Here is a 10711-nt window from a genome sequence, read left to right on the forward strand (position 1 = left end):
CAGCACTCATCTGACAAGCTCTTTCCGCTTCGGATTATCTCTCCAGGCGGACTTGGCCACAGGCCCTGCATTCTTTCCAGCCTAGTGCTGCCCTGAGCCTGCGCCAAGCCCGGCGTGCTCCTGCTATCGCTCGGGCCAGGGCCGAGCCTGGAGGACACGGTTCTGCTGGCCAAGCAAGCTCCACTGCTGCTGGAGAACCTAAATATCATTTTACTTGAGTTCTAGGAGAGTTGTGGTGGGTCTTGTGCTGGTGCTTGGATATAGGCTATCCTTCCTGCCCATCCTGGAGGGTCCAGGACTGCTCCTCCTTCCAAAAAGCTCTTACCTTGCCCATGCACTTACTTCCTCAGGAAAGGCAGGCCATGTCCCCATCCCGTGGGGCAGATGGAGATGGGGCATTGTGTAGCTGTGAGCAGTGAGGCCCCTGTGCCTGTGTTCCTCAAACAGGGTGCTGAAAATGATGTAAAGGCTTGGCCCTGTCCCTTTGGAGGAGCCCTCAGGTTTGGGCTCCTCAAAGGGTTAGGATGGGCATGTGGTGGGGAAGGAGCTGCTGCTGCTGCCTCTCTATGGGTGCTGTGGGCCCTAGCTGGTCCCTGAGGGTCTGACTAATGCTACTTCCCTCCCCCGGTCCCCTGCGCCCGAGCCCGTGTCCTGCTGCACGGCCCGGCCAGGAAGTGCTGCCGAGCGCTGAAGGGCCCCCCTCCCTGGACCCCGGCCCAGCCAACACCCTGCTCCTCCCTGCAGCAGAGCAGAGCCTGGCCGGGTGCCCTGGGCCAGCCGCTCGCTCTGAGCACCAGGGGCCACCGAGGGGGTTCTTCATGGCGGGGCGGGCGCTCTGCAGCAGCGCAAAGCAATGGGGGTCCAGCGCTGCGGGCCTCGGGACACCCCGTCCTTCCAGGGGTGCCGGTTCGGCCGGGAGCTGGAGGGGGGAGCAGGGGCCGGGGAGCAGTGCGGCCTGGGTGAGCGTGCTCAGCTGTCTGGCAGATGAGCGCTGCGGGCTCCGGCCCAGCCCACAGCCTGCTAATTTTAGCGATTACATGAGTTTTTCCAAGCAGCCGCGAGTCCCCGGTGATCCAGAGCCGCCCGGCTTTGCTGCAGGGATGCGCCGGAGCTGCGCCAGCACGGACAGACCCCGGGCTGCTCTGCCGTGTGGGAGTGAGGCGGACCTCCCCGACAATGAGTGATGCTGTTGTTCGGGGGCTCCTGAAAACCTCCCGTGGTGGCATTTTGGGGCTGAGCTCGGCAAGGGGGAGCACCAGGGCTTGTGCAATGTTCATAGGACAGACGGGAGCCCTAGAGGGGCTGAGAACCCAGTCCTGTTAGTACAAGTGACTTGGAGAGCGTAACCAGGCGTTGCCAGCTCCTGGCTCTGACAGCCTCCAGGAGCCCCAGGCAGGATGATGTCAAAGCACAAGGGCTATCTCTGGCTAGAACTGTTTTGCCACAGGATCTCCAGCGCTCCTGTGGGCTCAGCTGCACGCAGAGAAATACCTGCAGGAAGTTCTGGGGGCTCTCCTGCTCTTCCATGGACAGAGGAGCCGCATCAGAACACTGTGTTTGTGCAGGCGAGGAAGGCTGGGGCTTCGGGGGAAGGAGCCACTCCCCAGCCCAGCCCTGACCACAGGTTTTGCTGCTGGCCCAATCTCCCTGGGGCACAGAGTCTGACAGATGCCCACACTTGGGATCCACCATCCCCTTAGGGGTGCAGGGACATGGCAGTGACTCCACGTTGTCCTGAGCTCAGACAGGGCACCTGGGGGGCTCAGCATTCCTCTGGCTGGTGTGGCTGGAGGTGGGGAAGGTTCCCAAAGCACTGCTGGACCCTGGGGCTTTCTGCAGCACAAGGCTTGCTTTGCTTCATCCAGCACCGTGTGAGCTCCCAGCTATGTGGAGCAGTCTCTCCCTCAGAACACTTATGTCACCCTCAATCACATCCACATGCTGTCTGGGGGAGCTGCCTCTTCCCTCCAGATGTGCAGAGCGTGTCTGTGCGGCTGTCCCAGGCTCTCATACCTTCTGCTTCCCTCCCCTATGCATAGCCTGGGGCAAGCTCCTATGTGCTCACCTCTGGGAGCGGATCCCTCCCGGCTGTGGGTGCGGTGCATGGGATTGTGCTGTTACTCAGCCTTGCTTTATTTTTAGGGATGTCTTGAAATCAGACTTGTCCTTGCCAGCCAGGAGCTGGAGCCAGGCTCTCGAGGCCTGGGTAGAGGCAGCTGGGATTTTGGCAGGGCTCCTCTGAAGCTTTGGGCACTCTGTTGGACATTGGAACCATGGCCTGATCACCCCCCTTCCTGGGGGCAGGGTGTTCGAGGGTACCCACCACCGCATTTCTGTCCCTCTCAGGCCATGCTACTTGGAAGAAGCTGAGTCCAACATTCCTCTATTGGACTGGGCTTCGGGTGATGTTTTTTTGGAAGTGCTGGGGTTTAATTCCTGTGTTGCCTTGCTGAAAAGCTGTGTGGTTCTGGGATGAGTCAGAGCCAGCAGGAACCCAGCAGCGCTGGCAGTGGGCAGACAGAGGCGGTGATAAGGATGTGATAAGGCCATGAGAGCTCTGCTCTTGTGCCAGGGCTGCAGGGAGCGGGCAGCTCCCAAGCCCGCTGCCTGACCTCCAGCTGCACCTCTGTCAAGGAAGCGGGAAGGTTATTTTGGGAACGGCATTGCTGGGAAAATCTGCTGTGTCAATAGAGCATGAGCTAAAGCACTTGTGGGTGGTGTTTCCAAAATGCCCCTTCTCTGTGCCCAAGTGCCTGGGCTTTGCCCCCGGAGCAGGCAGGGAGCATGGCTGGGGGCAGCCCCAGTCTTGGTGCTGACTCCCCATCCAGGAAGGGGTCCATGACCATCTGGCATGTACCATGGCAGCTAGGGTCCCTATGCAACCTACTACATCAGCAGTGGTTGTCTCCAGCAGAGGTCCCACCTCCCTACCCTCTTCCCACGATCCCTGTCGCCTTCCTCTGAGCCTGGCTGAAAACTTCCCTCTCCATCTCTTGTCTGCTGTTCATCCTGGTCTGATCCCCTTCTTGAACAGGACGCCTCATCCCCTCCACTGCCCTGTGCCCTCCCACCCCTCGCAGCATGGCAGGACATGGGGCTGCATGGGGATGGAGGCAGCATCCTGCCCCCTCTGCGGCAGCCCCATGTTGTTCCCATCATGAGCAGCTCATTAGCGCTGGCTGAGACATGAGCAGGGGCTGCTGCAGCCGGCGGAAACATGGGTGGGCTGAGACGGGATTAGACATGGTCAGGGACATTCCAGCTACCCCGTGGTTAGCACGGGGCTGCTCTGCCTCCGGGAAGCCCAAAGCATTCACTCACACTGGCTTTCCTTAGCTGCTTCCGCCCCAATATCCGTTCCTGGCAGCTGCTGGACAGGGGCTGCCCGGGAAAGGTGGGTGACGGGGTAGTGACGTGGGCTAGGTGGTGGGGACCCAAGGCACCCCTGTGCACCCATGTGGGCTGGAGGGGACAGGACATGGGTGGCAGCAGGTACTCCTGAACAAGAGGATGAGATGGGCTTGTACCCTGCTTCCTGAACACCCCTTAGTGGTGGGATCTGTCACCCATTTGTCAGGGCTGCTGAGGATGAAGAGCAGCACATGGGCTGTAGCCATGGCAGCCCCTGGGAGATGGCAGCACATAACACTTTGGGGTTGGAAGGCTGCCTGCAATTGATGCTAAGGGGGTCTCTGGGTGCCCACAGGCATGGTGGTGTCAGCGGGAATGATCTGGCTTGCCAGGGGCTCTCTGGAGCAGCCTGGCCTCTGGCTGGCACCAGAAGTGCTACTGACCCCTGTTTGGTAACCACTCCCTGGCTGGGCTGGGCAAGGTGTCTGCAGGTCAGAACCCGGGGGGGGGGGTGCTTGAGTTCCTGGCCTATTTGTGGTTGGGATGGTGAACCCTGGGCAGGATCAGTGTGCTGGGGGGAGCTGCCTGCACTGTTGGGTCTGGCTGGGGCGTGGCTGGAGGTCCCAATACTGGCAGGAGCCATAGTTGGGGACGCAAGCACTGTGCATGTGTCAAGGTGATGCCATGGGGCAGAGCAGCGTGAATGTGTGCTAGGAAGGGCAGGATTGTGCCATGGGACCTAGCTTTGTCCTTCCTGCTGCCATGGATGGGGGCACCCACCCCTATCCCACCAGGGGCCAAGAGGGGCTCCCAGGGCTGAGCTATCTGGGCACTGGCTGACATGAGCCCCCCATGTTTGTAAGGCCATCTGCTTGTCTTCAAGCAAGAGCAGTGGGGTTCAGGAGAGGGAAACCCAAAACTCCATCCTCGAGACTCTTGGTCTGTTTGCTGAGGAAACAGGAGTTGGAAGCAGCTCTGCTCCAGCGCTTTCCCTAACCCCGCTGCTGCCCCTGTGCTGATTCATTGATTTGGACGGGTTATATACTGGGAGGGGAAGCATGAACCACACTTGGCTCTCTTGTCAGCTCCGAGCTGTGCTCACTCGGCGCTCGCGGCTGCAGGACACTCGGGTAAGTCTCCTCTCCGCTACTGCTCCTGTGAGTGGCCCTGGGCCAGGGGACTCCTGGGACAGGTCCGAGGGGTGGTAGGACCTGCATGTTCAGCATTGTTTGATTTGATGGAGATGTTTGTCTTGCAAGGGCTCTCCAACAAAGCAAGATGACATTGTGGGAGCTGAATTAATTATATAGGCAACCTATCTTAAATGATAACCAATAGGCAAAAATAAGGGGGACAAAGTAAGATTATGGGGAGCTGAAGTTAAGAGCAGTGGGATGCTGAGGGGCTGAGTGGTAAGGAATATTCAACCCCTTGGTCTGTAAGCTGCTTTTTGTCCCTAGAAGAAAAGAGGAGACAAATTGTTTTCAGCTGTTTTTTCTGAAGGACGCTCCAGCGTGGATGCTCTCTGAGCTGCCTTACCAGGGAGTGACATGAGCTGGGCTTTGATGTTCAGAGAGTTTGGGGAAGTTTATAAGTGGCTTGCTATAAACAAAGCTGTTCTTGGATGCAGATTGTTTCCATATGGGAAACATAAACTGTGCTGGCTTGTGAAGGGTTCCTCCCTCCCTGCCAGAGAGTAAGCGTGTTCCCTGGAAGGAGCCCAGAGCATAGGGCAGGGACTGTGCCCCAGCACCCCAGGGTGCTGTGCCAGCTGGGGCACCGCGCCTGGACCCCTGTGCTGCTGGACTTGCCCGTTTGGCTGAGCTGTGCTCAGGGATGGGGGGACACAGGTTTTCTCCATTCCTTGTGCCACTTGAAGCTGTTAACAGGGACTGCTCCATGCCAGCCTGGCACAAGGCTGCTGCTTTAATCTAGGGAGGGAGAAAGCTCCCAGGCCAGAGGAGGGATGAGAGGGTGTCCATAGTGGCCATGCTTTTTATAGGATGATGGAGTGCCTCACTGCAAAGCCTTCACTCTTCCTAGGCTTTAGGGTTTTTTGGGCACTACTTCTGGGACCAGCCTGCACACCAGACACCCACTCTCACAGCCAAAACTGACTAGGGCTGAGATCTTTTGCTGGAGATGAGGGGCAGACAGGGCCACCCGTTTACCCAGCCTGGGCTGGGCAGCTGGCAGAGGGTCCCACTGACCCAGGCTCCTCCAGGACTGGAGCTGAAACATGCCCTGGCAGCGGGTGCCAGTGCTACTTTTGGATCCACAACAGGAGCTTAGAGCAAGGAGAGTGCTTGAGTGTGCTGGGGAGCGCCTTTCTTCCTGGCCCTATGCAGCATTCCCGGAACCCACCCTGCTGAAGGTGCTGTGGGCCAGCTCTGGTGAAGGTCTGGGCTGCTCGGTGGTGCCAGGCCAGTACCACTGGTAGCCACTCACCACACTCACTACAAAACAGGAAACCACACTCCTGGCCGCTGCAGGAGCTGAGCGAGGGAGACGCCAGCGATGCCACTAATAGCTGTGGTATGGCAGCCAGGCACTGCAGCCCCCAGCTCTGTCCTGCCCTGCACTCCTGCCTAGGCACCTGCCCCCAGCCTTTCTTGCCCACCCTCTTCTGCCTTGCTGCCATGCTGGGGGCAGGATGGCCACAGGCTTGGTGACTTTTCCCACGGAGGAAACAGCACCCTTCCCTGGTGGAGGCCCAAGGAGCTGGGAAATTGCTGAGCCCCTCTCCTTTGTTTTTCCTGCAGGCCCAATGGAGCAGGGATTTTGGCAGCGGTGGCTGCTGCTGCTGCTGAGCATCCAGCTGGCCAGTGGCCAGTGCCCAGAGCAGTGCCAGTGCATCCGCACTGCCCAGGTGGAGTGCTCTGGTGCTGGCATCACTGCAGTCCCCAGCCCCATCCCTGAGAACGCCATGACCCTGCAGATCATCAACACTCTCATCACTGAGCTGGGTGATGCATCCTTTGGCAACGCCTCCCTACTGATTGGACTGCGCATTGAGAAGAACAACCTGTCGCGCATCAGCCCCAGGGCCTTCCAGCACCTGCCCGACCTGCGCTACCTCAGCCTGTCCAGCAACAAGCTGCAGGAGCTTCCTGTGCAGGTCTTCCAGCCCCTGGGCAAGCTGGAGTCTCTACTCCTCTCCAGCAACCAGATCCTCCAGATCGAGCCTTCCCACTTCTCCCACCTAAGCAACCTGAAGGAGCTGCAGCTGCACGGGAACAACCTGCAGGAGCTGAAGGAGGGGGTGTTTGACCAGCTCATCAGCCTTACCAAGCTCAACCTGGCCAGGAACAACATTGACCAACTGCCGCGCCGGGCCTTCGAGCGGCTGGCGCGGCTGCAGGTGCTGCGGCTCTATGAGAACAGGCTCCGGCAGATCCCAGTGGGCACCTTTGATGGGCTGCCTGAGCTGCAGGAGCTGGGGCTGCACCAGAACCAGCTGGAGACACTGTCCCCGGAGCTCTTTGTGCACAATGGAAACCTTCAGAAGCTCTACCTGTCCAACAACCTCCTCACCACCCTACCAAGCAGCATCTTCTTGCCCTTGCGTGCCCTTGCTAAGATCACCCTGCACGTCAACCGCCTGCGGGACATCTCCCCCAGTGCCTTCGGGCCCATGCCCAACTTGCGGGAGCTGTGGCTCTACGATAATGAGCTTTCTACCCTCCCCACCGCTGTCTTTGGCAACCTCACCCAGCTGCAGCTCCTGGTACTCAGCAAGAACCGGCTGCGCTCCGTGGCACGGGGTGCTTTCCAGGGTTTGGGAGAGCTGCTGGAGCTGTCCCTGCACTCCAACGCTCTGCGCCGCCTGGATGCCCAGGCACTGGAGGGGATGCCCAAGCTGCAGAACATCTCCCTGCACCACAACCAGCTGCAGGTGCTGCCGCGGGGCCTCTTCAGCACCACCCCAGGGCTGCGGCACCTGCAGCTGCACTCCAACGTCCTAGAGTACCTGCCCGCTGGCATCTTCTCCCCTCTGGCTGCCCTGCGAGAGGTGAAGCTGCACAACAACTCCTGGCGCTGTGATGAGGGCATCCTGCCTCTGCGGGGCTGGCTGGAGGACAACCCCCACAAGGTGGGCGAGACACCCCCACTCTGTGCCCAGCCTCCTTCCCTGAGGGGCATCCCCATCACTGAGCTGCCTCAGGACCAGCTCCTCATCCCCCTGCCCTCCACTACCTCCCCCCGTCCCAGCACCCCATTCCCTGCTGGCCCCTCTGAGGTGGCATTGCCAGAGGGTGCCTGGACGGAGCCCCCCATGGGGCTGCCAGTCTCCCCACAGGAGGAGGAGGAAAAGGAGGAGGAAGAGGAGAGGGGGCAGTGGGGGCTGACAAGCACACAGAGTGGGGTGGTGGTGGCTGTCATCGTGCTCGTGTGTGCGGCCCTGCTTGCTGCTCTGGTGGCGCTGGTGGTCTATGGCTGCAGGAAGAAGAGCCACGTTGTGCTTATGAGGATGAAGGCGCCCAATGAAGCATGAGCACCCAGCAGACCCTGGGGTAATGGTACTGGTGGGGCATTCCCTCCCCACGGGGCCAAGGGACATGATAGTGGCTCTGCATCAGCTGCCCTTGCTGATTGGGATGGGCCACAATCACTGTGCGTGCTGCATGTCCCCTGTCCTGTTCTGCTTTGCCCTGCCCTTGTTCTGCAGTAGGGTGTCCACCTGGGTGACCTCCCATGGCTGCCCTGTTCCCAGCCCCTCCCGCCTCTGTGCTCATCCACTGCCCAGGGGCCAGCAACTGGGATGCCGAGAGGGGACCCCTCAAGCAGAGAGCCACAGCCTGGTCATGATGGTGCTTAATTCAAACAACAGGACTCCCTTGTCCCTCACGTTGCTTTGTCTCCTCTAGTGCTGCCTGTCCTTGCACCGCCTGCTGCCCGCTCCTCTGCAGGAGCCGCACACCCGGTGCTGCCGTGCCCTCTCCGACGGGCTGGCACACCCACACCGCTCCCCGCTGCCGCCCTGCCCGCAGGCAGACAGCACCTTCCCTGCCCCGCGCAGCCTCCTGTCCCCTCCTGCTGCCCCTCCTGTGCCCCGCGGCGGCCGGAGGCACCGGCCCCTGCTGCGTGCGGGGGAATTACCGGGTGGGAGGATGGGGGTGAAGTATCTGCAGGGGCTGCATCCTTATGCCCGAAGGCAGCGGGAGCGTGCCGGCGAGGCTCCTGCTGCACCCCATCCCTAGTCCTCCCTGCCTCAATACCCTGTGCATCTTCCACCAGCTAGTGAACAACCTGGCCCTGCTTTGCCTGCCAGTGCTCCTTCCTCTTCCTCCCGCGAGTATCCCCCTGTATCTGCCCAGCCCTGCTGCCTGCACATCCCTCGGGCAGTGGAGCTGCTGGCAGTGCACATCGGGGGGTCAGCAAGCTCTGCTGCTCTGCAGTTCCCAGGTGGATGCCACACCATGCCCCTGCAGCAGCTGCACCCAGCGCCGACCCTGACTGCTCCAGCTGTAGCATGGCCACGGAGTGCTCCAGCTCACCTCTGCGTGTGGTGTGGTGGTGTTGGGCTGCCTGAGGGTTGCTGCCATGGGACGAGTGCCCCAGGAGCCAGTGCAATCACAAGCAGCCCCACACTTGTGTACATGACGGGATGCTCCTCTGGGCTGGGACCTGCATGGCAGTGGGAGACACGGGACTGCTGTGGGGCTGTTGGGTGCTTCTCTGTGACCTCTCCATTAAAGTGCAGTTGTCCATCCTCAGGGCCAAGAGCTGTTTATTTGCTCCTCCACGGTGCATGACTGGGAAACGACCCAATGACCCAGCAGGAACAGGAGATGTACCTGATCTTCACTCCTAGAGATTTTTCTTTCATATTGAGGAAAAGTCCATACAGCCTGGTGGGGCTAGGAGAGGGTTAGTGGGCTGTGGTTGCACAACTTGTGCTGCTCCGTGGACTCCAACCTGTAGTGCAGGACCAAGGAGGGCTCAGCCATCCAACAGCAGGGGCAGAGCTTTTGAAGAGTGAGCTGAGACCTCAGCAAGCTTCTTGATGGAAACACTGACTGCCTACTGCACACCACCCAGGGTGGTGGGAGCTCGCACGGCTCCCTTCGGAGCTGGCTGCCACAGGCTTGCAGCAGCTGAGTTTCTCTGTACTCACTGTGTGTTCCATCAGCCTGGCTGAATGCACCTAAGTGTCCCTCCTCCTACCCTCGGGGTGTCCCCGTGGCAGCTGCCACTCCAGCCTGTTCCAACACAGGCTCCTCCAAGGCAGCCCTCACAGTGGTGTACGCTGCTCTCCTAAACGGATGGCAAGCTCCCAGGGAATCCAGCTGGTCCACAGGCCCCTCTGGCCATCCCATGGCCAGCTGGGTGCACTTCATGAGATGCAAAACATGTGATGCATCTCAAAGTGATGATCCAGGGTGGTCCCCTCCCCATGGCATTGCCTTGCCTTGCTAAGCTGTGTCTGGTCCCCTCTCTTATGCAAAAGATGTGTGCTAGCACTATTTTCCAGTGAGATTTCATAAAGCCTAGGGGAAACCTCAGGGGGAAGCAAGCGTGCTGACCTTGGTGTGGGACTAGTGCCAACTGTGACAGCAGCACCCTGCCACCATCCCCAGGCCAGTGGATGTCCGGGGCCAAGACCCCTCTTCCCTGCCAGGATGTTCACCGGCAGCTGCCTCTGGCCTGGCCTCCCATCCCTCTGTGACTGGGTTATTTTTCGAAGCACTCCAAGGACGCTGGTTGTTGTTGCCGATAAGCAGCGAGGGGCAGCTCCGCCCCAGCAGGAACAGCTCCCTGCAGGTTTCCCATCTGCCCCAGAAAACATTGTTTCATCTTGGTGAGCAGCCTCCCTGCAAACCTGCTGCTGTCTCCCTGGTAGTTGCCACGATGCTACACTCGGTAAGTGGTGGCCGTGTCACTCTGGTAGTGTGGGGGGCCTGGGATAGGAGGAAATCACTGTTGGCTCTGGTGAAAACAAGTGGGATGGTGCAAAGTGCAAAGGAAAAGCCAAGCCCAACACTGCTGTTGAGCACCAACTAAATCCAGGATAGCCCCACGTGAGTGGTGTCTGCAGGTGGGCATTGCTGGGGGTGGGCAGCATCCCCTGTCATACAGCAGCAGTGGCAATGTATCCCAAGTAGGGATGGACTGGCAGAGGTCTGGAGGCCACTGCCTCAAAAAGTGCATCCCATGGACTGGGAACAGGCATTCGATCAAACTCAATGTCCCTCAGGCAGGTCTGATGAAGTGTTTGATGGGCACTTAGAACTGGTGGAGCCTGCTCCTTTTGTCACTGAGTGCAGGGCAGCCCTGCAGCGTTGTCTCCATCACCCAGTGTGTGCAGCAAACCCTGTGCTTCACATGCTTCCTCCCAAAGGACGTGGGGACCTTTGGT

The 10711-nt window shown here is 59.8% G+C and overlaps 1 protein-coding gene across 2 annotated transcripts; it reads left to right on the forward strand.

Moving 5' to 3' along the window:
* Positions 1 to 3353: 3353 nt before the first annotated feature.
* On the forward strand, positions 3354 to 8250 carry LRRC15 (leucine rich repeat containing 15). Of its 2 annotated transcripts, none has more exons than XM_034064405.1 (2): positions 3354 to 3394; positions 6114 to 8250. In XM_034064405.1, the coding sequence occupies exon 2, from the start codon at positions 6119 to 6121 to the stop codon at positions 7844 to 7846; it is 1728 nt and encodes a 575-aa protein (XP_033920296.1). In that variant the 5' UTR covers positions 3354 to 3394; positions 6114 to 6118; the 3' UTR covers positions 7847 to 8250. The 2 variants fall into 2 exon arrangements, with proteins under 2 accessions (XP_033920296.1, XP_030903127.2); XM_031047267.2 differs by lacking the exon at positions 3354 to 3394 and adding an exon at positions 4429 to 4481.
* Positions 8251 to 10711: the final 2461 nt, after the last annotated feature.

Source organism: Melopsittacus undulatus, chromosome 6, assembly GCF_012275295.1.
Source record: "Melopsittacus undulatus isolate bMelUnd1 chromosome 6, bMelUnd1.mat.Z, whole genome shotgun sequence".
In the NCBI taxonomy this organism is placed as follows: domain Eukaryota; kingdom Metazoa; phylum Chordata; class Aves; order Psittaciformes; family Psittaculidae; genus Melopsittacus; species Melopsittacus undulatus.